Genomic DNA, 27,940 nt, shown 5'->3' on the forward strand with positions numbered 1-27,940 from the left:
TTATTTGGCATTATATGTGCACAGCAAACAGCAGAGAATGCTTTTCCTGTTCCTCCTTCCTGTGTCTATCTGTCATTTGTAATTCTAAGCTGTCGACCATTTTTGTCAGAAAAAGGGGATGGTCGAGGGATTTTTGGGTAAAATGAGATCAGTTATGTCGTAGTGTAGTAAGTGCTGCTGGGTTTGGGTTTCATGAATAGGCTTTCAATCTTGCCTCTAAAGCCTGTCAATGCTAGAGGCTTTTGCATCATGGGGTGCTTTATCGGATGTTCTATGGCTTTTCCGAGATGGGATTTTTTTTGAACTGCTGTTCCAACTCCCATAGCTCTTGGACCCGGTATAGCATTCTTTAAGGTCAGGGATTTATTGCTCAAAAGGGTACTTGCAACATATTGGTTTTGGTGATTCCACTTTCATCTTCTCAGATCCTTGGGCTCCTTTACCTGCTAAAAATGGGGAAGGGTGTTAGGTAATCCTTCAGCTGCACTGACTAAAGTCTCTGATCCTTCCGGTTGGAACTTATCTGCATTGAGATCAACCTTTTCCCCTGCAGAGGTTAATGTTATCCTAGCTGCACCTTAGAGTATCTCTTCCCATTGGCTTCCATCTAAGTCTGGCCTGTTTTCAGTCAAATCAGCCGATTTTCTTGCCTGAGACTGTTCTATTCCTTCTCTACAGGTTCAGCAGGTCCTCTATTGATCGTCATAGTTTATCCTTAACCTCCCAAACTGTGAGATTTTCTTTGGCGAGCTTGTTCTATTAGTCATGCTGTTGATGATTTTTATTCTGACGAATTATGGGTTTGGGTGCTACTTTCCTACCTACCTTTTGTTTGTGGTATTGACATTGAATCAATCACTCATGCCTTTTTTTTCTTTTTTTGGGGTTAAGAATAGCTGATTTTGCTTCAGTACTGTCGGATGGGGATTTGGTCGAAATTTTGACCAAAATCTCGATCTTGACCGTTGATTTTTTATCCGAGGGCAGATTTGGCCGACAGGACCGTCCTGTGTCATTATGGCATAAGTCTAAAGCAAAGTCCAACAATAGATCAGTTGAGCTCTACAGAATTGGGCTGTCTTTAGATTCTAAACCTATGATACCTCGGATTGGGTAATTGAATTCATTTACATCTATTTTCATTCACTACATTTCTCCCTCAATAATCAGAAAAATGCTTCCTCAATCAACTACGACCGCAGGGGAACCTACAACTTAACTACCAGGATTCTCTGTATAATAACTCTATAAAAAAAAAAATTAAATCATTAATAAGTATTAAAACTGTCATTAGTTTCTTACGAGTGTCGATCGGTTTTGATCTGCTTTTGTTTCAATTTGAACCATGGGTTTCTTCCTCTCTTTTTGTTCTTAAACCCCGAGATAGGCAACTAACACAGCATAAAAAGTCAGGGAACAGAGATCATCTACAAAAGTTCAATTCCTTTTGACCACCAAGAGATACTAGCTAAACAGTAAGACCATTCCAGTCACTGCTGCCTCAGTGGCAGGAACTGGACATTCTTAGCTTGTATAAAATCTTCAAACAGAAACCCAGATCTGGCTGCAGAAGCCATCGGGCTCCAAAACAGATGGAAGCAAAAGATTGCATCATTTAACAAGTGTGAACTTTCAGATTAGAACTCTAGAAGAAGATACGTATACAACTTTGGCCAGATGACCTGTAAATTCAAACAAGCTTATGAAAGTACTCCGGATGAGACTTGGGAAAATAAAAAATAAATTAATAAATTACTAACTGGAATCCGCATCTATTAGTAATAGACATGGTACCTCCAAAAAATGACTAATCAATATTATTCATAAAAAATATATATATACACAACTCCCAGATCATGCTCACAAGCAGAGATATGCAAACTAGCTCCATTGGCAGTGCAAACCAAACACAGATCTACTAATCCATCTGCATCTTTAGCATGATATAACCCAGCAGAGGGAACCGTTGTATACTTGCTCTGCAACTCTACTACACCACTCCAAATATACCACACCTGCCCTTGATCTTAGCTAACAGGTGCAATAACTGCAGATTGGCTCATTATCGTACGCTTCTTTTTTCCAGTAGCATCCAGAATTTAGTATCCTCAACATTGAGAGGAGTATTTGTGGTGAAATCACAGTGATTCTGGACTCATGGAAGGTCTTATTTTAGCAGGCATTCTCCTGGCTGCTCGAGGACAAACTGTCAACCCATGCTTTGAGGAAGTTCTCGGAGTAATGGACATTTTGTTCATTGAGTGCTCAAATTCATCCAGATCAATGTCATGCTCATCAACACTCCTAGCAGCGACATCATCATCTGACAAGACGTCATTATCATCATCTTCTTCACTAATTGCTTCATCGTCATCATCGTATGTAGTTCTAACCATTGACCAGTACACAAAATTTGGTCGAATGAACCTTCAAAAAAGATGTGAGTATTCTCAAATGAGAGGTGAAACCAAGAAGTTGAACCATCCAACAAAAAATCCTAGATATGTTCCAAACCAATGATAAGTATTTCGCCCATAATTGTGGTGAAAAAAATCATCTTATTTGTCTCTCTTAACGGTTAGGATTATTCAACTGAACCTCTGTTTGACCTATGATACAGTCATCATATGGATCAACTCTACAATTATGCATATATCAGAAGGGAAAGCGGCAACAAACCGGCCATCGAGACAGGTACTGAGAAATATATGGCATCGAAAATTCTTTACCTGTCACATTTCTTCAATAAATATGGATCAAAAGGAAAGAACATGTCCAATCTTTCCATCCCGCCAAAAGCCTTGGATGAATCTGACTCTAACAAGTCACTGAAAATGAAGCTTTCTGAGTGTGTGAATAGGCGAGCTGCTTTTGCCTTTTGGAGGAATTCTTTCACTATGGTAGGCAGGCAAACCTGTTCCAATATAAAGCTGAAAGAATTAGCATTTCGACATTGCTCACATCACTAACAAAACTCAAGTCTACTGGGATGTGTACTTCAAGTTTATAACTAAACTGGAGCCAAGACAATCCACACTGGATCTCTTTAGAACCCCAACTGGATGTTGACCAGGATTGGCTCCTCGTCAAACTTTGGCTACACTGGTTCGTTGAACCATTCATCCCAATAATATCATAACAACAAAAACAAACTTAAACCTAGCTAAGACAGTCAATCAGTTTAACCAGATAGTCAGGTCAAAATTGCCCCCCAAAAAAAAAGATAGTCAGGTCAAACTACAGCACATTGTATCTATGATCAGATACATATAGGAACAGATCCCATCGTCAGGCGAGGCAGGTAAATAACAAGTTGAAAATACAGCTGCTTGCAACGATATGTGAATCCTAATTCAAAAATCTTGCCTTCAATGGATCCAGTGGGTGATGTAGGATTTGTTCTAAAGGCATTTGGAAAAGCTGTGATCTGAGAGGAGGAACGTCAACCATTGAGCTCATTCTGAAGCAAAGCACATACATGACAACCTGTACACAAATAAAACTACGAAAAATCATATTCATATATATATATAGATGTGTACAAAAACGCTCATAAAAAGACCTGACACAGCAGGGTTTTTTTTTCCCCTTCCAAATACAGCATTCTCCTACCAAGAAATTCAATCTGTTAATGTTGGGTGGAATGCAGCATAGTAGTATATGTTATCAATTCACACATCCAATTAGCCAAATGAAAGTTGTCCCACCACCAAAAAAAACAAATCTGAAGATTAATGTTACAAGCATGACTTCTCCAAGAGATTATTCGGATAAAAGATAATTACATTTCAACCCCATGACCAAAAGACTAAAACAAGAACGACACTCTTTTCCAAGCAACCAATCATTCAGTAAAAATCAGTGAAAGATTTGGGAACATAATTAAAACACCAAGAAAATGAAAGAATAACTCAATCGTGCAATGATCATTGAAACAAGAAAGAAACTAGATAACGACTAATACAGATAGAGCACCTTCAATTGAGGAACTCACATTTCACTCACGCTATAACCCAAAAGATTGAATGACATTTTACATTCCCCTCTCAACTTTATATAGAAAAGAAATCATCCAATTAATGAAGATTACCATATCCAAGAACAGCTAGACTTAATCAAAACCCTCAAGTTAATCAAGTACCTGGCACCCAGAATAAAAGATCCTATGAACTTCAGGATTTATTGTCTTCACTTTACCATCCTGAATTTGGATATAGTTATAACACCAGCCAACAAGTCTGAAACAAGGGTAACAAAAGTGCAAACAGGTCAGGTGATCATTTTTAAAACATGTATGTAAAGTTTCTACAGTAAGAAATTAGAATGCCATTTACCTTTTCAATATATTGGCTATCAAAGAGGATGACAAGAACTTTGCACGAGCCAAATAACTCCCAAGATAAGCAACAGCACTCATCCTGTGAACAACCAATTGAAAAACTTCTAATCAGAAACATGTTTGCTATGGGAAGGATAGTTTAGAAACAAGGATCTAAGGATTCCCAAACCCAAGTTTGTCAAATAAGAATCCTGATTGACAATGCTAATATACAAGAATTATACAGAGTCTACAAGTCATGATAGAAATAATGACCATGCGAGGCCTTGATTGCACAACTAAGGCAGACCAGTTAGGCAGTTACAATGGATTCTATCACACACTCTGAAACTAAAGAAACTAGTTATCATGTTTTCATGTACAGTACTGAGTCTCAGCAGTAACTAATGTTTTCTTAACATGGATGTATGGAACCAAAAGTCATTCATATCATGTTGTAGTCACTATTATGCAGGGCAACAAAGATTAAGATCAGGGTTTAACAAATGCAATTAATCTGGTTCAATGAATATGGAAGGATTGGTTAAGTCCAATTGATAGGTAAAACTGCAACACCACTTGCTTGAAGATACCATGGGAAGGTTGTGAAAGGATATACAGGTAAGGCCAAGAAATCTAACGTCATATAGCAAAACCAGGCTGTAGAAATTCAATCAGGCAGCGCATTGTGTAGCCAAGAAGTAGAAGAAGTACTGCTGCAAATTCAGTTGAATTCCAATGAATGGGATTGCAAGATCTGGGCTGGTTCGTTTGGAGTAACAGCAGCAAGCTTTTTACAGGTTGCTTGAGAGTGATTTGGATGAAGTAGTCTAAGTTTGCACGCCTTGGCCCCCGCTTCAGAGCAATGATAACGAATTCCCAACAACCGAAAAGAGGCAAGAATAGATGGATTTTGCCTTTCAGCGAATAGGTTCTTCAGCCCCAGGACTTAGTAGTCAATAGTAAGATTCCCTAGACCTTAGGTGTTTACCTCTCACAGCAAAGCCATAACCCTTCTTTTTCACCTTTTTGGGTTGTTTCGGGTTTTTATTCTTGTGTTGGGGTGGGGGGATTGCGCAGGGCTGAGTAAAGCCTTGCATATTCATAGAGCAGATGTCCTTGCTCTCCAAGTCGCAAAACAAAAGCTACCAACTCTAAAAATAGTAACTAACTTCTGGAAACTACTAGACTTAATAATTCCGCCACATGCATGAGTACTAAGATATACTAGATTGACCGGGAATTAACACTGATACTCGGCTCTAAAAATAGAAAGAACTTAATGGCAACTAGGATCAAGAAAAATGAAACAAATAGATTCCGGACTCCCCCAGACAGGAAAAATTGACCCTTCTAAATATATTTTTTTAGAGATCATGTGAACACTTAAAGTCATGTAAGTTGACTAGAATTAATTGGATCAATTTTAATTAGTGGTCTCATTCTAATTGAAGGTTATCTCATCGCTAAAATTATCACATGACTTAATTTAGCATATTAAGACTCGTTTTCCTTCCTGTATTAGCTGGCTGTTATACCCCCATCAATCATGGGGAAAAAAAGGAAATTGAATGCTGAAGTTTTTCTATTTGACTGCTGCCTCCTCCTCTTGGTGAGAGTTTTGATTGGAGTTTTGAACCCAAGCCGCTGGTTCCAACTGTTTCAAAGTCCAAGAAGTTGCAGGTTCTAGTGACCGGAGCACTAGATCCTGATTCAACTATGGGACAGGCTTAAGCAGATTTTCCCCCAATACAAGTACAGCTTCAGAAACCTGTACATGGTAAGGGGATCTGATCTAATCCATCCTCTCTTCTTTGCCCCTTTTGTTTTTAGAAACCACCAGTCCACCATCCATGAATCTACCTATCCTATTTCACCACTGGAATACTTACAAATAAACCACAGCCCCATACATAGTCCCCCACATCCAATCCCCTTGCTACCAAGAATTCCATTAAAACCCCAACATATGCAGCCCTAATTTTATTCAAATTTAAGTTCAAACTACAAAAAAGCTGCTGTTTGGAGAACCTGCAATTACCTTCTTGCCCAAGATTCCTGCCTAGTGAAGTCTAATTATTGAAACATGTTAAAGTCACTCAATTCAAATTTCAGAATCATCCACCAGACTAATTTCCTGAAATTACTGGTTTACCCTTCATTCCTACTTCTACTAGCATCCTGCATAACTTCAGATTCAACCACCTGATTTAGTGGAGCCACACTAACTTTCAGTCCATTTGGATAGCTGGTTCATTGAAGATCTTGAAAAAACTGGCTCCTAATTGATCTCCATCAATCAAGGACTACAAGTGTTACTGTCCAGTACCTGCTCTAATTATTCATTTTGCAGTATTTCAGTATCTTTGCTGCCAGATGGTAATTTCATATCCTAATAAATTTCATCCCTTGATTCTTGCTCCATGCTCGCCTTCGCTTCCTTATTTCATCCAAAATTATTAGCATGAGGAGGCAGGATGGGGGAATTTTTACTTTAGAAATTGTAGTATTAATATGCAGTTAGCATCCCTAAACTTTCTGAACATCGTTGGCACTGACCATAAGGTTGCTCTGTTTGACCTAGTGTTCAAGTTGAAAACAGCACTTCCTTGAAACAGTGTCAAGGTTGCGTACCTTGTGAACCCTAAACCCCACGGTGGTGGGAGCCTTGTTACAGGATACACCCTTTTAGACTGTCACGTATCTACAGGATCACGAATATCCAAATTGTCATTCACACCCACCAAAAGAAGCTCAGAATTTTAAAGCCCCATAAGATAACCGTTTTAATCTCCAAAACCAATATAAACTTCTATGGCAAAATGAAATAGTATAAAACCCAACTAGGTTTAATCTCTAATTAATCAAACCCACCAACCACTCTGACCCTTGCTAAGCTCATACCATCCTGTTTGGGTGTAGAAATCTGATGTAGGTTCTCCTACATATGACATTTCCCTCATAGGCAATAACATCCTTTCTTAGCTAAACTTTCAAGGTGTATCCTTTTTCTTTTCCCTCAATTTACTACCCTTTCCAACTCAATTTCTTCAAAGAATGAAAAGACAACTGAAAAAAGAATATATCAAATAAGACAGATTGATTATACAACAAATGAGACAAAGTTGTGAAGACATAAAAGTTGTTCTCTACAAGGCAGAAGCGAGAGCAGACAACCACAGCCCCTTATTTTATGATCATAAGAAGTCATAAGTGAACTAGGCTATTACATTAATGCCAACATGAAAGCACGTGCCTCAACATTCTGGTTTCCTAGCACTTAACAACCTGAGAACCTTAATGGTGGTTTCATGTCAGAATCAAACATTAAAGACTTCCATACAGCTTGACCAGTCGCCCAGCAGACACTTAACAAGTCCAAGGGGTGTTGAACATCAACAATGCATTAATCTGCAAAGATGAAACCAGCGTCCACTCCTAAGACTGTTATGCATTTTAGACAGAGAGAGAACTACCAAAACTGAAAGATCTTAACAAGGCGCAATGCAACAATAAATACTGCACTCAAGAAACTTCAGAAAACTCCAGAACAATTGTTAATCTCTTTCAACTTACCTAGTAAGCGGAGGGTCAATTTCACACAAAAATATGTCTGAGAGAAAATAGGCAAATCTCACAGCACAACTTCCAGGATCCAGCGAACAGGCATAGAACAGTACAAACTGTGATAAGAAAGCAACTGAGTCTGAGTCATCGATTAAAGGTTGAAAGCAACACATACATAACTCTGAAGATAATATTTATGAAGATAAGAAACACATTTCTTAAGTTAATTATAAAGGAAGGAGAAAAATACCAAGCAAAGCCAGGAGCACATACACTTAAAGAGAAGAGGACAGTACCAAGAATTACCTGAGCAAACTTTGACTTGTAGGCATTCAGAATTGTGACCCGAAAGGACTGAAGAAGAGTATCAAATACCTAACCATATGAAAAAGGCAGATATAGGTAAGAAGCCCTTCTAGAACTGGACACACACAACTGATAAAAAAGATCAAAATACAGTAGGAATACCTTCGCAAGACGGCCTTCATTATAACATGATTCAAGATGTTGACAAGAGAGTACCATCAAGCTATCCAATTTTTCAGCAACCACATTGCCACCGAAGTTCAGTTCACAAGTTCCTCTTGAAAACTGAACAAATGAAAAAACATCTGATTTTTTTACCGACAAACTCAGAAAATTTCTTGTCTCGTGAATAAATTAGTTCACAGGGTATACTAGCAGTTTAGAGCAGATAGGGGTCCTCCACCCCAAACTTGGCCAATCAGTACACTTGCACATATCCAGGATGGTTAAGACTAACGACACACTCAAATCATAGTTATCATGGAGGCAAGAAGACCACAATGTTGGAGAGGAACTAAGAACCAAGGCAACACCAACAAGGTGACCAGATGCTAGGCAACCTCAAGCTCGGACACCCAGGCATCGCTTGATTATATGCACTCAACGGATCCAAAAAATGCACCAAACCCACCAAGTTATCCCAAGCCCCAACCAACTGATCCAAGAACTTCTCTGGGACCCTCATAGACATGCCACATGTAAAGGAGGATGATGGTTTCACCCCATGATCGGCCCCTGGTTACATGAGTCTATACTTGTGGGGCTAGGAAAGGTGATGGCAACAGTTAGGCAAGCAGTTGCAATTCAAATAAATAAATAAAGAGAATAAATAACAAGATTCATAATAAGTGGGACACATGTGTGACAATGCCCTGGGTAGTTAGGCAATTCAGTTAGAGGATTCGGAGGTTGTTATGAGGTTGGGGAGGGAACTGGAGAAGGCAAGGAAGAAGACTGTTATTGGTGTCGTAGCAGGGTTGCTACAGGAGATGCTGGACCCTAGGTAAATCCAGTCTTATTGCTACCTTGCTAGTTTATTTTTCTGCAAATATTTAATTCCAGTGCTCTATGAGTGGGAACCTATCACCCCCATATGTTCAAGAGCAATCATACCCCAATTTTAGAAACAAACAAATAGAGGTTTAGTACACTAGGAAAGCATACCTCAGCTCCATCTTTTGTTACAGGATCCACAGCTTCAACTAAATCTTCTAATTCCATGTGAAATATTCCTTTACTTGAGTCCTCCTGTATAATATCATCCCATCCTATCTCTACCTGGAAAGCAATATAGGCAGAACTATTTAACAAAGAACGAAAGAAAGATGTGCAGAGTGATTCCTAGAATATTTTTGTAGACAGCTGCATTACTCACGTCTAAATCTACAAGCCTATCCACCACTGCCCTTAAAATTGTGTCACCAATAAATTCTCCAATCGCACTGCTTTCCAGCCTTAACATGCTCTCCACATACAACACCAGTAACTGAATCACACAAGCAAAAGAATGTGACAATGGGAATTCAGAAAATAATTCTATTTCTAAAATAATAAACATAACAGAATAAACACTGGTATACTATTCAGTTAAAACAAATGTGCACATCTATAAATATATGGAATAAAGAAATAATTCCTTCCCAGGAAATTTATTTATCTGTTTTGCATAATCATACAATGATTACTGGTTTGTCAAAAAAAATTCATCATGTTGGATATTTTGGATTTCCAAACCTTTATAATGCAAAACTAAAAAATGTTCACATTCGATTTTTCAAACTAGGAAAATTTTGCAATGATTTTAATAGTAACACTTTTATCTCCTCCGCGTTCCACATTTAGGGAGGGCAGCGAACCTGTCTGCATATATCTGTCACAAGCCTCCATTGTCCAAAATCCATATAAATTATCAAACTACGAAAAACCAAAGTATATTACTCACAGCTTCATTATCAAACATGTTAGGCATTCTCTTTAGAATTATGTGCAACAATCTTGAGGGGGCAAGTGGCACCAAGCAAGCAATGTCAGTCAGTGCTGAATGCACCCGACTAAGAACCTCATCCTTTCTTGCAGCGCCCCGGGGATGTCTCAGAAAACCTATGAAAGATTTGGGTGGCATAAAATTCCTAACAAGCATATCCAAACATGAATCAACAAATACACCATTTGAAGCAGCCTGCAACATTACAAAAAATGGAACATTATTGCCATGAATCTGAGCAGCAAAAACCCCTCCAAGTCCAAAATAATACATCAAAACCACATACCAGGGATTTGATTAGCTCCACCAATGCATCCATAACATCAGGTCCATAGTTCCACAAACTCATCTCAAAAATCTGGAGAAGAATAATGAAAGAATTTTCATGCAAACTGTATAGAGCAAAACAGGAAAATGGATGTAATATTTAACTTACGGATGATAAAAGGGCTTCATGAAGAACGATATCGAAATAGGAAACCACTCCAGAAAGTGCCTTCAAACTTGTCTATACATACGAAGAGTTGACAAAAACGCATATAGTGAACTTTTAGTTGCAGAAATAAATATGCCAGTCTCTTGAACTGCATTCAGTAATCAACAAATGCCCAAACAAGGACCTACCACAAGCAAGGCCACATCATCTGGACCAAGATCTTTAGTATAATGCATGACTCCAATTAGCTGGTTATAATGGTCAGTATCACCCTAAGCCAAAAAAATTGAGCTTTTTACAACAACATAAAAGATTAAAAGAGGGGGGGGGGGGGGAAGGTTTATTTTATTGCTAAAACTAAATTGCATCATCAATTTGCACAGATAATCAAGAAAATGTAGTACATCAGACTCGAAAAATCCTATACACCAATACAGAATCTTGATTGAGCTATAAAACAAATAGTTACATTGTTGGAAGGCTTCAAACAGAAAACAGCAAGTAGAGTGGAAAAAAGCATTCAGGAAAACATTTATTATAATGCAACCCATAGACTATTTTTTTTGTAAAATAGTAACAAATACTTCTATAACTCAAGAAAACAGTTGGAGAACCTAGTGCCAAAGGCTTCCGTAAAAGCAGAGTCCCCCAGGTGTGTGGGTGGGGGGGGGGGGGGGGATATTTTTCCTGCACAAACCTTACTCAATGATTTTTGAAAACAATGTAAAACACAAAAACTTTCCTCTTCACCTTTACTATATTTCGTTTGTTTGGCAACTACATTTTTCATTAGAACAATGGCGAAGCCCCAAAACTAATACAAGTAAAATACAAAATCAATCAAAAAACCATGATCATTTGCATGAAAAATTATATGAAAAAAAAAATCCTTTTGTTAAAAGCGAAAGGTACAAAGCAAGGAAGATAGCAGGGAACAGATCAAGTAGTTGGGCAAGTGCATTTGAACAAGTGATGTAGCCTCAACTGAATAAGAAACAAACTGCCAAAATCAAGGTCAGAATAGAATCCATGCTCCAAAATAAATGGTTAGGTTACGGTTATGGCCTATGGATAAGGTATCAGGGTTTAGGCTATGATGGGATGGACTTTGCTACTAAGGATTGGTATGCTTAATGTTAAATGGCTTAGTGATCACACACAAGCTGGTCAACTTAGACTTCAAATAGATTAGGTGAGGATTCAAGCGGTTTCAAAGACAGGCCACAACACAGTGATGTCGGTAATCTATTGAGATGGGTTTCAGGGGTCTAATGGAATTGGAATTGGATGGAACTTGCATTGAACCTAGAACTTGCTGCCTAGGAGACGCTAACCAAGTTTCATTTATATGACACACGGATGATCAGAAGCTTGAGTTTCGGATTGAAACTCTCTGTTTTTGGGGCGGTCACTAGTGGCGGTCGCTCAACCTAAGCGACCGGCTGGTTTCCAATGACCAAATGGCTTTTGGTTTTGATCCGGTTTGATTCATTTGACTTATACCTTATTGTAACCCTGTGTATAGGTGTCCTCTGTTTGAAGAGAAAGTTTTATAATTGTTTACGGATTACTTTTTACGGACAAATTACTTATATGCAGGTAAGGACATACAATCCTGTCTTTATGAATTGACTTGAACATGCTAATCCAATGTTTGTTATTATTAATCTTTCTTTTTTTTTTGCTGCTGTAATCATGTTTCACTTGCTGATCTTGATGTATGACTGCTATTTGTATTATTTATACATGCACTTTGTTGATTATGAATGTGATATGATATTGGTTGATAGTATGTGGTTCTAACGGAATAGATATTCTAATTGGATATCTTAGCTTGGGATATCAGAAGGCGGTGGTATGGGACACATGCCTGTTGATGCCTCCAACACTGTCATAACTACTGGATGACATTCTTAGGTAGAGTCTAGAGTTGCATGGCTAGGTACCCCACATGCTACTACCCTTTCGGTAGGGGAGTTGAAACCGGATGACCCGTGATGACAATGATGTGACGATGGTCCATTGTTAATCATATAAATGGTAGGGTTGCATATGTTAGGGTTGGGCTCATGGACGTCCAAGGAACGGACCGGGTGTCATGAGGACTCATGAGAGCATTCCGCCCCAACAATATGTGGATGACCATAGGGTTATGGAATGAAGTCCAATAGCAGTAGCCAGTCTGTGAGGGTTCTCATTCTCTAGGCTGCAAAGGATACTGAACCGAGTTGGTTGGTGCCATAGGGGATGTATCTGAACTTAATGTAGTATGTTACCTGTATGACCTTGCATTGGATTAGAAACCCCGACATGCGCCAGTACTCATTGCCAATGGTCGTGGTGAGAGAGTGTTGACTTAACCCCAGCCATGGTTTGAGAGCCAGGTGTGGACTTTCCATCTTACCCAGGATCCCTACAGAGGTAACCAGTCCTTGCCGGATCAGAGTGACTAGACCTACCCAGAGGAGGTGGTGTATATCTTAAAGCATGTCAACTGTTAGAGACTTGCATAGTTATATCTTAGCAGCATTCATACTTTGCACTCATACATATCATGTATGCATTTCTGATTTGTTTGGACATATGGATGGGAATTGTTATTGTTCTTACTGAGTTCTCCAAAACTCATTCCTTTATTTGTATATGTTTTATTAGTCTGCGCAGATGGAGGAAATGTGTCGGAAGATGGATTGGTTTCCTATGAAGGAACCTTCCCGTATGAAGAAGATGTGGCACCAACAATGGGAAATGGAGATAGCCTGTGCGGGAGCTCCTGTGAGTGCATGGAATGCGCTTATCGCACCCATTGATGGGCGAAGGAGACAAGTTGCCAGACAGTTTGCTCACCGTATAGAGGAGAATTGGAGGACCCCTCATCTTGATAAACTTGAGTCTAAGTTTTTAGCTTTAGAAAAAGAAACTAGAAAGAAAATAATTTAATTCTTTTTGAATTGCTTCCGTTGAACTCGTATTCTTTTGATTTATTATTCTTTCATTGGTTATTTTATTGGAGTATTTGGACTCCCGTAATCCTTTAATTCATTAATTGAACTATTCTTGCTCTTGATTGTCTTTGTTTGTATTTATTATTGTTGATAAACTAAAACCGTGAATCCTGTAACAGATCACTCCCACGGGTTGTCGGGCGGGTAACCGAGACCGGCGGGTGGGGTGTGACACTTTCGATTCCAAGTTTCTCTCATGATTCTATCTTGGTATTAATCCCTACTTGTATCTCATCTATCAGCATAATATCATCAACAAAAAGCATACACCAAGGAAGCCCATCTTAAATGTCTTTGGTTAATTCAACCATTATAAGTGCAAATAAATGTGGACTTAAAGTTGATCCTTGATGTAGCCCAACTGTAATTGGAAATTCACTACCTTGTCCTCCCACCGTTCTTACACTTGTCACTGAACCATCATACAAATCCTTAACTATGTCTGCATATTTACCTACGACATTTCTTTTCTCTAGTAATTGCCAAATTGATGTTGTAGGGACTCTATCATAAGCTTTTTCCAAGTCAATAAAGAATATATGAAGATCTTTCCTACACTCTCTATACCTTTCCACGAGTCTCCTAATAAGGCTAGATACTCCCGGCATAAAGCCAAATTGGTTCTTTGTAATTGTGGTTACTTGTCTCAAATGGGTTTTAATTACTCCCTCCCATAATTTCATAATATGACTCATCAATTTGATGCTTCTATAGTTGTACAGCTTTAAATATTTCCTTTATTTTTTTAAATTGGAACTATAATGCTTCTCCTCCATTCATCTGGCATTTTTCTTGTGCTTATAATCTTATTAAACAACTTGGTCACCTAAGCTAGCTCATAAGTTCCTAAGCTCTTCCATACTGCTATTGGGATTTCATCAAGACCTTGTGCGTCACCTACTTTCATCCTCCTTAGAGCTTCATTTACTTCGAACATCCGATGGATGAAGAATACATGGCTGTCAATTCAGCCAAAGCATGGATCTAGACTTAATCCCATCTTAGAACCTTAGGGTTTCCTTCATCTTAGACCTCCTACCAAATTGATACTCATAGAAGGAACTCAAAAACAGAGTGAAAATACTAGTCATCTGAACTGTAGTCTATTCCAATTGATGGGGGCATATTTATAGCCTTACAAAAGAAATCCTATTATTATTAGGACTTGGACTTAAGACTCTGATTATGAAATAGAACAGCAGGCACTGAAGTTCTTTATAAGTAGACCTTTACAAGGATTAAGGAACCAATTCGCGGGGTTCATTATTGAAACAAACTGAATCAACTAAAAGGACTACGATTGTCCCTAGGGTTAGACAGCGCCCCTAACAAAGTTACATGGTTATGAAAAACAAAGTATGGAAGAACTCCATTACGGGTGTGCTGCTGGGCAGCAATCCTAGGCCTGATTTCAAGAATTATTATCCTGCTGCAACTTCAGGCCTTCAGAAAGCATTGAAATCAAGAATTTTTTTTTTATCACAAATACCTGTCAGCATCTTTCCCGTCGATCCAAACCTGAAGTTGATCCACCGGCTTGTTTGAGTTTTATTCAGTAAGCTTCTGTTATCATTGTTAGTTTATAATTCTGGGAGTCACTGATATCTCAACAACCATAGGTAGCATTGGCTTGAAACTCAGATAATCCCTGTTAAAAGTCTAAGCTCAATGAAAAGTTAGGATTCTTCCAAGGAGTTTGACAGCCAATTCTGACAGGGATATATATCTTTCAGGTTTTCTAGGCCTGCAGTGGCATCTTTGTAGTCACCAACCAATTGTGGCTGGAATTTTGTCTAGTATTGTGGGATATTGTTTGAAGTTTGAACTATGAAGTCAGTGGGTTATCCTGTCTGTAGTTGGGTGTTTATAGTGGCCTTACATTAGAAAGCTGGTAAAACAAAATGAACAAGAATGCCTTCTTAAGAAGTATAAGCTTCCCTCTTCAGATGCCATGTATATAATGCACAAAGGATCTGAGCCCATTTATCCACCCAAATGAATGTATAATTAATAAGAGTTGGTCATGTAATTAGGATTGCATGAATAACATAGGTTCAAAAATGGAAATCTGGATTCGGATCTGTCCTAAGCAATTCAGAGCCAAATATTATTCAGCCATAATCGTTCAAGAATTAGTGAAGATTAAATTCCCTAAACACTAGTTTATACAGAGGATCGGTCCAATCTTGACCCACTCAAAACCCAAATCAGGTGATCCGATCTGATTGTTCAAACCCTACTGTACAGGTGATCTCTTATGTTGGCTTGACATAGGAGAGGCATATAGGTGATCTTATGTGGGCTTAGACATAGAAGGGGAGCAATCAGGCAGCATAGTGGGACTCAAGCAACTGCCAATACACTATGTAGCTGTTTAGCATGAAGGTACCCTTAGTTTGATTCACAACTTATCTATATCCAATGCACTGTACCAGTTCGAAATGAAACATCCGTCCCATACTTCAGAAAAAGTCAACGATTCTCAAATTACTGCACATTTTAAATAAAGAAGTGATTTCCATTGAGAAAAGAAAGTAAAATTAGCAAGATCCCACAAACTATTCAATTATCAAACAAATAGATTGTTCCAAATACAATATGACAGAAGAGATAAGATCCAAATTTTCATCCAAACAGCAGACCACCTAAAATTAAATCAAGATGTGATCACGAATAGAAAAGAATATTTACCTGGGAAACCAATTTAAGGGTGTGTCGAACATGAGAGACTACCTCTGAATCACTAAAATCAACACCTGACATCTCAAAAAAATCTGTTCCGTATCTTGCGAATTCCACACCCATAGTCCCTAAGTTGAGGCAAGTTTGGCTACCTCAGCTCGACTGAAAGCTATCCAGCTACACAGCCTGACTGCCTGAGACAAACAAGACGGCCACTTGAAATAAAACAAATAATAGAGTATCGAGATTGAGAGAGAGAGAGAGAGAGAGAGAGAGAGAGAGAGAGAAAGAGAGAGAGAGACTAAGAAAATGAAAGTACGTATAATCATGTATAATCATGCCCACTTGAAATAAAACAAGATGGCCATAAACCTTGACAACCAAAATATTTGAGTTTAGGGCTCGAAAGAAAACTAAACCAGATTCCAAAAATTGAAGAACCAAACAATCCCAAATTGGAATCAACTTCAGTTAACTATACAACAACAACAACAAGCCTTAACCCAACTAAATGGGGTCGGTTACATGAATTCTTGCCTTCCAATTAGCTCTGTTTGAGGGCATGCTAGATACAAGGCCTGGGCTATGCATAAGGTTATCTTAGGTCTACCCTTAGCTCTTCTAATTCCTACAATCTGGATTATATCACTTCTCTGTATAGGGGCATTTACAGGCATCCGTTGAATGTGGCCGTGCCACCTCAAACGACTTTCTCATAGCATATCGCTTATCAAAGCTACTCTCAGACCCACTTTAACCCTTATCTTATCCTTCCTAGTTTTGTCATTCATCCATCTTGGCATCCTCATTTCTGTTACACTAAGTTTATCTATATGATTCTTTTTAACAGCCCAACACTATGCACTATATACATCATATCTGGTCAAACAATGGTCTTATAAAATTTTCCTTTAAGCTTTAAAGGAATACGTCGATCACACAAGACCTCCAACACCTCTCCCTTCATCCACCCTATTTTAATTCTTTGAGAAACATCATCCTCTATATCAACTTTTTTATTTATGATTGAATCAAAGTACATAAAACAATTGCTCTGAGGAATGTCTTTATCATCAAGTCTCATCACCTCATTGTCTGTCCAATCATTAACAAAGTTACAAACAAAATATTTTGTCTTCCTTCTACTCAGTTTAAAGCCTTTTGATTCCAAAGCTACTCTCCATGATTCTAACTTGGTATTAACCCCTATTTGACTCTCATCTATCAATACAATATCATCAACAAAAGCATACACCAAGGACCCTCATCTTAAATGTTTTTGGTTGATTCACCCCTTATAATTCATTAAGTGCAAATAAATATGGGCTTAAAGCTGATCCTTGATGTAGCCCAACTATAATTGGGAATTTTCATTACTTTGTCCCCCCCCCCCCCCCCCATGTCCTCATATTACTTGCAACTTTAGTTAACTATAATAATAGCCATTAAAAACCATAAGGGGGGAGGTAAATAACCTTGAAACAGTTCATCAAAACACACTAAAAGGAATTGCATTTTCTTATCCTACTTGTGAATTCAAGCTCGAACTGAAGATGTCAAAGGTTCAGTTCTAGCAATCTAGTTTGATTGACGATGAGTTATAAAACAAAACTGAACTGAATTGTATTCGGAATTAGCTTTCTGGGATTAAACTTGTATCACATTTGATTTTGGTAGGTCGGATCTACTTCAACCTTTATTTGGTTTTCATCTGGCTTGGAACTCCAGTTTTGATTTTATTTCAATTCCCAATTTGAAATTGATTCAGCTTTTAACCCGTCCGGCAAATACTTTACTCATTGACAGGTAGCCTAATATGGTCACTCAATCTCCATTTTGCTAGGTAAGGTTACGTAGCCACCCCTGTGTTTTGATTGAGCAAAAGACAGGAAACTAAGCTCGTTAAAGCCTCCCAATAGGGAGGAAGCCCAACATTCTAAAGGAAATAGGGTCATCTACAACAAGGTTGTCAAGGCGGCAAGGCGACCAAAGCGATTGGGGCTCCACCAAGGCAATTAGGCAACAAGGGGGCTTCTAAGTGACAATAAGGCTACCAAAGCTGTTGGGTCAAAATTTTTCAATACAACTACTATCTATAATAAGCTAAACAAACATTCAATAATCACATTCATCCAATAAAAAAAGCATTCAAGAATCATAATTATGAAAAATTATCCAAAAAAGAAAACAAACATAAGTTCATCTCATCAAGCATTATAACAATGACTATGCACTAACAGGGCTAACATGATAAATTAATAGATCTCATTATTCCGATTTCCAAGTCATTGTCCATTTAATGATTCATTGATTCTTGATGTTGAGTATGGCTCATGCTTCACATTCTATTGCTGACTGGCAAGGGGGTCCTTCGCAATTTTGGCCTCGATTCTGAAATGACTAACCTATTAAATTTATATACGGCTTTATAGAATAAATTTTGATTTAAATATATATATATATATATATATATATATATTTATTATGTACAAAATGTCAAAAAAGCAACTACTTTAGCGTCTAGGAGACAAAGTGGTAGCACTTAGGCGAAAAAGCTGCAAAAAAATAGAGCGTCAATTAAGCAGTTCAAAACAAAGCGGTTGAAAAACCACCTTCCCGCCTAGGCGGACGCTTTGACAACACTGATCTACAACCAACCACTTGAATTTAATGGAAGTATTAAGGGAAAAGGAAATCATTTTGCTTGTCAATTAATCAAACAAGTTTTCATTTTTTTTTTTTCGTTAAAAGGGTCATTTGTATTAAAAAGCGAAAAGAAAAATAACAAGCATACTATCAAAGTATCATCCCTCAAACCCGCAACATCAATTGCCCCCAAATACACCCGACCTCACTGGATCCAACTCACATAATCATAGATAATGAATCAAAATCTGAAACGAGAGCGACCAACAGCCTCTAAATCAAGTTCTCTCCTTATCAATACTATCTAGGGTATATTAACATCAGTTTGCTCTAACCTTCTTATTTTTCCTTGGGTGACCAGGCTTACGACAAAGAGAGCCACCCTCCACTTGAGCAGGAAGAGAGCTTGAAGAAAGAACTACTTCCAAAAGCTGTTGCTCATCCATACTGGAGTGAACGACCAAAGAAGAGCCTTCCAAACCATCCAAATTTTGTTGGGCCCCACACAATCCCACTTGATGCTCAACCGAATTTTGTTGGACCAACAGATCATTAATTCCATCCGAATTTTGCTGGGCCCCACGTGATGCTCAACCAATTGATCATTATCTCCATTTAAATTTCGTTGGGTCCCACTTGTTCTAGCAGAGCAATCCACGCTACATGAAAGAGTTGTAACCAACTTTGAATTCAATTCGGAATTTTTCTTGGCCAACAAATCATTATCTCCAACAGAAATTTGCTGGGCCCCACATGGTCCCATTTGATGCTCAACCAACTGATCAAAATCTCCATTCAAATTTTGTTGGACCCCACTTGTTCCAGTAGAGCAGTGCACGCTACTTGAAGGAGTTATATCCAAATTCGAATTTGTATCCAAATTCGAATTCGAATTCAATTCCAAAAATTGTTTGGCCAACTGATCATTATCTCCAACTGAATTTTGTTGGACCCCACATGGTCCCAATTGATGCTCAACCAACTGATAATTAACTCCATTCAAATTTTGTTGGGCCCCACTTGTTCCAACAAAGCAGTCCACGCTACTTGAATGACTTGTAACCAACTTTGAATTCAATTCCTTGTTCAAAATCTTTTGAATTTGAAAAGGATCCGTTCCAAGAGAGAGAGAAAGATCATGGAGGAACTCTTACCCGACTCAACTACCACCTTAAAAGGAACCACTCTATTGGATTTGAGTTTTGAATTCAAATTAGAAATTGAATCAACCGAATATTCATTGGATGAATCTGCCGAATCCTCCAAACCTGCCTCCTCTAAAGCTACACGGATGGGTTGTTGAAGTGAACTAGGAGTCTGCATTCGCACACCTACATTAGGAATCCCATCCACAGTAGGAATTTCTGCTGGAACGCTTGAAGGTTGCACCTTCTAAAGAAAACAAGTTTTCATTCTAAACTTTAAGTAATGTTGTTCTGGGATTTTAGAGATTACTTCACTGATAAGAATTTTAGTAAACCAAGCAAGTCCTTTTTTCTTTCTTTCTAACTCTTTTTTTTTTTTTTTTTTTTTTTTTTTTGGGGGGGGGGGGATGGTTGGGGGGAGAGGGGGTAAAAAGCTTGAATTATGGGGGACCCAAAGACTAAAGAATGAGACCAACTTATGGACCGTTCCATGGAGGGAATTCAAAAATATTAGGCTCTCTTTGGCACAATTTATATCTATGTTTACGACCTATTTATGAATAAACAATTATGTTAATAGGTAACGGGTTATAAAAAAATAATCGTTTGGTCACTAGACTCACTACCAAACATAATATAGTAAATAACAAAAAATGGGTTTGGCATAGCTGGGTGAATAATATATTATGTATTATTGATTTGGTTTGGAGTTGGTTTTGATTTACCTTGTAAATATATTATCAATTTTGGTTAGATCTTATTAGTTTGGACTAATTTTAAACTTCTAATACCCCTAAAATATTATAAAGGAGAAGATGGGAATATGGAGGACGTTGTAGAGAGTGAAAAGTAAAATTTTAATTTCTGTTGATTTTACTATTTTACCTCTACTTAGATAGCAATTCTGCACATATTCATTAATGGTGCTCACATAAACAAAAATCAATAATTTACAGTGATAGATCATAAACCGCCCTTGATCTATTTAAAAATTTATGCTTTAACATGGTTTGCGGTCTTGCAAGATCTCAAATTGGTGTTACCTAGAGACAAGATGGCCTTCGAATTGAATATAATATCTCGGCCAAGATCTCAATTCGAGATCTCGGTCCAACCAACCCATTCAAATACAAGGTTTCGTCAAGTCAAGATGAGATATCTTGACTTGACCTTCTCAATCTCCTCTTAACTCAAGTTGTTCCCCACTTGTTGTTTTTCAACTTTTGGCCGGATTTTACACAGGGAAAGTACTTGGATTTTCACCCTAGATTGCATCAACACTCCATTTAGCTCATCTACAACAAGTAATCAACAAGGATCTAGCGATTCTAAAGCCATTCTTCAAGACACTAATACATGCATCATTTATGGATATTATATGGAAACACCCAAGTGCCTTGCTGCCCCTTACATGTGAGGGATGCTATTTTTGACAACTTGGTGGAGTTGGCTGAACAACATAGAGGAGCTGCAAGACCTACAGCTGGTGGAGCTGATGGATTGTTGGTAGAGCAAGAGTTGGAGGACCTACTTAGTGACTTACCCATTGAATATTTCATTTTACTTCGGTACTCTCGTGGTGTAACTTATAAGTGCACCGATTTTGTGATATCATAATGTGGAATTGTGAACAATTGGACATGTTTGATGTATCGTTTTGACTTTAAACCTTTATGTTTTCATTTATTTATATTAGATAATGGTTGTGTATTTCATGTTTTATAAGTCTGCATGTTCATTCCTTCAGCATTTTTCAGTTTCAAAGTTACGGTCAAGTTTGAACTTATAGATACATTTGTTTTCTCAAAAATCTAAGGCCACCAAATTTCAGCCTAACCTAAGCCCTAAAATCCACTGACATGGGCCCTTGAGTTCACTCGAGTTAAACTAGAAAAAATTCCAAATCTAAGTTTTTGGCTGGCCAAGACCTTGAGACCAAGATCTCAAACCATGTGCTTAAATCAAGTTATTTTAGTGAGAAATAGGATCCTTGTTAGAATATCACTTTCTATTTTACCTGAGGTTTCTATTTTGGTTACTTTTTATTTTAGTTACTTTCTATTTTTCTTATTGCTTGTTTGACAAGTAATCTCTCTAGGATGGTGTCTTTTTTAGTAGATTTGAAAGATTCTACTCAATATTTAATTTTTCCTTTTTGTTGTAACTCTATTTAGGAAACTTTCCTAAACTAAGATTTGATTTTACATTATAAGTAAAGTACCAAGGGAAAACCAACATATACATGCGAGCTCTCTCCCCGATCTCTTCTCCTTCAGTCTTCTTCTTCTTTATAAATTTCCTTTCAGTCCCTACGTTGATTACAGGTGCTGAATTCTAACATGGTTATCAGAGTAAGTTTAATCATCCAGGGGACTGTTTTTTTCTCTCTTGACTACTCAGTTTTTCTTCTTCTTTTTTTTCTCTTTCCCCTTTTTCTTACCTGGGGCAGCCCCAACCTTCGCTGCAGTAATTATGTGAATGGTTTTCCTTCTTTGACTTTTGAAGGATCAAATATCTGTGTATTAATACTACAAAAGGCCCAGGAGTTCTGGAGGTATGTCTACCTATTTGATTCAACCGAGGCTGCTAATACCTAGCTTTTTGTGCAAATCTGAAGTTTGATCTGCACTTACTCATGTCCTGGGATTCCTCTTCATTTTTCCGAAGATATGCCCACTATTTGGATTGCAAGACCTAAGTATTGTCCTCCATTGTTTATGCTATAAGTTCTGCTGAAAGTTGTACATTGCTGCCCCCGTTTTATTGAATTTTTATGTTCTGAAAAATTATATTGGTATCGTCTTGCTTTACTACAGCTTCCATTGTTTATTTCAGAATCAAGTTCAGCCTTCTCTTTATCTAATACTTCTACAAAGACTTGGAGGACTATTTTTCCTTCATCTCAAGATTTGTTAGAGTTTCAAATCTTCCGGAAGTTTGCTACTATGGTCCCAGGCACACCGCAATATGTCTCTTTTCTTCTAAAGATAAGACTACACAGGCAAGGACCTCTGGGAATTTTTTTTTTTTAATTAACTATGAATTTAATCCAATCTGCACTTACACTGGCTGCTACTTTTTCTTCTTTTTTCCTGGTATACAAATCTAATATTATACTGCAACAACTGCCATTGCACTTCTGCTGAGGTATTCTCTGCTTTGTTGGTCTGATTCTACTATGGTTTCTAAGTATTATTGTGGGTGCCACTGCTGAATATTATAGTGGATTGCTGCACCTACTACTGCAATTCTGAGATTCCAAGCTGGTTCAGTAATTTTTTTTTTTTTTTTTTTTTTTGATACTGGTGCTTTTTTAATACTGGAAATTTAATGCCGTCTGCAAAGGTCGAACCCATGACCTCTCCACTGAGAAGTATGGATCTTTACCACTCAACCAACCCTGCATTGGCAAGTTGGTTCAGTAATTTTCTTCTGATTTAATTTGCTCTTGCCCTATCTGAGCGTTACTAGTGGTCCATATTTTTTTTTCCCTGGTAAATATGACTTTGTGAGACAATTTACTGTTGCTTGGTAAGCTTTATCGGTGAAAATTACACTGCTGCTGCTAATTTTCCTTCTTGGATTTCTTTTGTGCTCAAACATTGAGATGCTAGTAATTGGTCATCATTATTTGTCCACGTGTAATGCTACACATGAGAAGGAGATTGGAGACTCTTTCTATATCTACTAATGATTTGTTGAAGAATATTATTGGTGAAAATCTTTATCCTCCTAAGATGGTTTCTGGCACCCCTTATCTACCTAATTGGTCCGTAGTAACCTATAATACCTTTATCTACGTACTTAGTCCGCAATAACTCATACTGTCTTTTGTCTACCTACTTGGTCCACAGTAATCCATACTGCCTTTCGTATACCTACTTGGTCCATAGTAACCCATACTAAATTTACCTACCTTCTTGGTCTACAGTAACCCATATTGTCTTTCGTCTACATATGTGGTCTATAGTAAGCCATACCACCTTTTACTTACCCATACATTTACCTATTAGTTGCTTTTTTGCAAAGAGTTGATATGCAACTTTTGGCTCAAATTTTATCTTCTTGTGTGAAGATTCCTCTTTACTACTAGGCTACTAGCATTATTTGGATAGTGCCCTTGATGTAATTGTTGATGTTATACTTATGGACAAGGTTCATCTTCACCACTGCCTATTATTCTCGTCGTTGGATGGTTTGTTCGACATGAAGATTGTTTGCTTAAGTTGTTGTTTATTATCTCCTAAGCGAAGTACTATCAACATCTGTTATTGCTACATATGCTCAAGTGTAATGAAACTTGATATGCTTTCTAATTCCTAACTGAAGCCTTTGATATGTATACTCCAGCTTGAGGGGGATTGTTAGAATATAATTTTCTATTTTACCTTAGGTTTCTATTTTGATTACTTTTTATTTTAGTTACTTTCTATTTTTCTTATTGCTTGGTTGACAAGTAATCTCCCTAGGATCCTTTTTTGTAGATTTGATTCAATGCAATATGCAATTTTCCTTTTTGTTGTAACTCTATTTATGAAACTTTCCTAAATTGATATATGATTTAATATTATAAATAAAATAACAGTGGAAAGCCAACATATACATGCAAGCTCTCTCCCCCTTCTCTTCTTCTTATTTCTAAATTTTCTTTCAATGCCTAGGCCCATTACAAGTGATGAAATTCTAACAGTTCTAAATCATACAAAAAGACATCTATTTATGCTTATGTGTCAAACGATAAAAAATTTATAGTGTACCAAAGAGAGCCTTAGTTCTTCCAACACAAGAAGAAATCGGGAGTTATTTTTTTTAAATAAAAAATGCCTACTTCCTTAGAAGCGGTCAAAAGGAAGAATTAATGAAATTCAAAAAATTGCCAAAACAGTGTACCAATCCCCTGTAAAGAAATCAAAGGAAAATAAAGCTTTCCAGACATAGAAAAAGACCAAACACTAGAGAGAACCATAAACATTGAAAGAAACTAGGGGTGTAATTGTGTAAATGGATAACCGGATTTCGCATCCTTGTTTGTTTAGGGGTATGTGAATCCGTTAGATTACTAATAGGATGCGGTTATGGAAACACCCCCTTTGACCTATTACTATCGGTCCGGTAAAATTATCTGATTAAGTAGTTATTTGGATTTGATTTCTTACTTTTATAAAAAATAAAATTCTAAAAATTATAAAATTTTAAAAATAAATCAATTACTTGAGATATGTGAATATTTTTATAGATTTTCTACTAATATAAATTCCAAAGTTGTTAAATTCAAGATTAAAATAAGTGCATACTTATTCAAGATCTAATGGAAGATCTCACATTGTTACAGGGAAACCAACTGGGCTGTTGATTATCTGGAAAGGTTGGAAGCAATAATGGAGACCTCAATGGTGGATCATCATTGGCCCCAATCGCTGCTTGGAGAGTTGGGTTGGGATGAAGACCTTGATTTTGGTTCTAAGGAGGCTTTTTTATCTCTAAAATACAAACTGGTGGTGGTGAGTTTTTCATGCCAAATTTATGTTTTTCTTTACAGAGAAAGGAAACAATCAGGTTGGGTAACTGACGTTGCGGGTTGAGTGTTTGGTTTGGTTCCTTTGTATGACATGACTCATCTCAAATATTGTATTATTTTTTCGTTTTTAATACAAATGACCTTTTAGCAAAAAAATAATTGCTAAATTCTAAAAATTTCAAACCTAACTATCACAAATAAAATGGTAAAGATGTCAACACGTAGTCAAAAACTTGTATTCAATTAGTATTCATACCCATTTAGAAGAATCTATTTAAAAAGATAACTATGCGATTATTATCGAATCCGATTGAATCCGTCCGAAAACAATAGGATATTATCCGAATTCGTCCAAATATAATAGAATGCGGATATGGTATTACCACCATCCAATCCGAAACCGATCCGTGTACACCCCTAAAAGAAACTAATCTCAGGAAATTCTCAACAATGGCAACTTCACATTATCCCAACTAAATGGGGTCTGCCACATCAAGCCTAATGTATGCATGTCTATCAAGACTACTAGTCCTAGGTCAATATAGGCATTCCCCTCTCTCTTAGACCCTTCAATCTGACTACTTCCTTGTACAAATGCATCTTGGGCCTCCACTGGACGCAAACATGCCACCTCAAACAACTCACTCAAAGTTCTTATGAATCTTCTCATGAATAGGGGCTATCCTTATCACAGCTCTAAGCTGTTCAATCCCAAGTCCTAACTATATCTATCCTATTCCAGGAACTTACTACATCGGCCACTCACCAGCAAAACAACAAGCCTAAAGCAATGATACAATCCATGTTTATCTATGCAGCTGTATAAGAAAAAACAGGGGCATATGAAAAAGAAATCCTATTACATCCAGTAGGATTATCCTTTAACGAACGTATCAAAATGTCAATAACAAGTATCTCATAAAACATTGAAAAGTAATAATTACTGAGAAGAAGTTTGCTAAGCAACATAGCTGAGAATCTGGGGTAATAAACCATTTAAAGATGGGTTCTGATCTGGATTTAAGGAAGGTAAACCTGGAAATTTTCCATGCAAAGTAAGTAATCTTATCCCTGTATATTGAATTATCAACTGCAGTTACCGAATGTTTTTCTCTGATTTTGAGTTGGGGTGATATTACTGACCTTGTTGCTGTTACTGACAGCTGATATCACTGACCTTGTTCCTGTTATTGATGGCATAACCTTGTTTTCTGCGATTCAAGGCTTGCGGTATCCCTGCACTATCCTACTTTCAGCAATAGAGATTTGTGGGTTCAAACAAATACGCTAATCAGATCCTACCACCATTTTAGTATTCAAAGGGTTATCCTAAAGACTAACATTCGACCATACTGGGACTTATCCGAGGCATGAATGACTCTACCTGCTATTTCTCTAATTCCAGAATTCTAGTTTTCAAAACTAGTTCTTATCCCACGGTCTAATTCGAAAAGTTTTAGCTTTCAAAGAGTTATATAAGTTTTTTATTCCCTCTTTTCTTACAATTTTCCTTTTACCCCTGGCTGTTCCAGAACGGGGTTACATCCTCCAATAAACCCCAACAGATTACATATATTCAGAATGCTCAAGAAAAGTGTGTCTCCCATATAAGTACAATTGTTATATCTGTGAGACACAGAGAGAGAGAGAGAGAGAGTCATCATCCATTAGAGAGAAAAACACTTACAGGAGAGAAGCCCGGGTGAATTAACGGAGACTGAAAAGAAGAAGAAAAAGATGGTTTACCAGGGGAGGGGCTCGCCGGAGAGGAGCAATGAGTCAGCTTCCCATCGTTGCAATCACTGATGGAGCTTCAGTTTCTAACCCCTAGCCGGAGAAGTGGGAGAAGACTATGGTTCCGAGTTCCAACTCCAACTCAAGAACTCTGCTTCAATACTTGGTTTCGAATTTATAACTGTACGGTAGGGTTTATCTTAGCCTTCCCCTCACGTTGTCAGATGGTCTATAAGCCGTTAGATTAGCCTAGCTCCAAAAGAAATTAAAAGTTAACGAAATTACTACGAAGAACGGAATAATTTGAATAAATTAGCTTCTTCTGCAGGAGATAAGGGAGATGAGTTGGTTTTGATTTGAAGCAGAAACAAAGACGTAGAGAGGAAACTTCCCATCTTGCTTTCAGTCACAATGTGCTTGATTTAAAAGACGAAGGAGAGAGAGAGATTACCTTAGACGAAGTTGCAGCCTTGCAGGTCGCGAGGAGACTTCATACGCCCTTAGAGGCTTAGAGTTTGTAATTTCCTTTCAATCTTGAGCGTTAGTTTTTTGTGAGAACGACGTCAAAAATTTTGAAAGAGTCTCCAAGGTGTTTGGAA

At 37.6% G+C, this 27,940-nt stretch overlaps 1 protein-coding gene across 3 annotated transcripts; it reads right to left on the minus strand.

Moving 5' to 3' along the window:
- Nucleotides 1–1,598: 1,598 nt before the first annotated feature.
- Nucleotides 1,599–27,924, minus strand: LOC149015491 (uncharacterized). Of its 3 annotated transcripts, XM_089154595.1 has the most exons (18): nt 27,793–27,924; nt 27,354–27,590; nt 26,751–26,843; nt 16,308–16,492; nt 10,800–10,883; nt 10,612–10,683; nt 10,462–10,533; nt 10,134–10,370; nt 9,567–9,677; nt 9,356–9,469; nt 8,354–8,476; nt 8,192–8,260; nt 7,895–8,001; nt 4,335–4,418; nt 4,142–4,238; nt 3,367–3,486; nt 2,730–2,914; nt 1,599–2,427 (listed from the first exon to the last, which is right to left on the minus strand). In XM_089154595.1, exons 4-18 carry the CDS (start codon nt 16,419–16,421, stop codon nt 2,139–2,141), a joined length of 1,878 nt encoding a protein of 625 aa, XP_089010721.1. In that variant the 5' UTR covers nt 16,422–16,492; nt 26,751–26,843; nt 27,354–27,590; nt 27,793–27,924; the 3' UTR covers nt 1,599–2,138. The 3 variants fall into 3 exon arrangements, with proteins under 3 accessions (XP_089010721.1, XP_089010720.1, XP_089010722.1); XM_089154594.1 differs by lacking the exon at nt 26,751–26,843; XM_089154596.1 differs by lacking the exons at nt 26,751–26,843; nt 27,354–27,590.
- Nucleotides 27,925–27,940: the final 16 nt, after the last annotated feature.

The sequence above is a fragment of the Hakea prostrata genome, chromosome 5 (assembly GCF_041222555.1).
Source record: "Hakea prostrata isolate BN-2017 chromosome 5, UWA_Hpros_2, whole genome shotgun sequence".
Lineage (NCBI taxonomy): Eukaryota > Viridiplantae > Streptophyta > Magnoliopsida > Proteales > Proteaceae > Hakea > Hakea prostrata.

Bases quoted from the DNA above. Each gene is read 5' to 3' on its own strand.
- LOC149015491 (XM_089154596.1), bottom strand. From the start codon at position 16,421: ATGGGTGTGGAATTCGCAAGATACGGAACAGATTTTTTTGAGATGTCA. The intron at 4,419-7,894 runs GTAAGTTGAAAG...GGTTGTTCACAG, and splicing joins ATTGACCCTCCGCTTACTAG to GATGAGTGCTGTTGCTTATC. The intron at 2,915-3,366 runs GCAAGATTTTTG...ATATTGGAACAG, and splicing joins ACCCACTGGATCCATTGAAG to GTTTGCCTGCCTACCATAGT.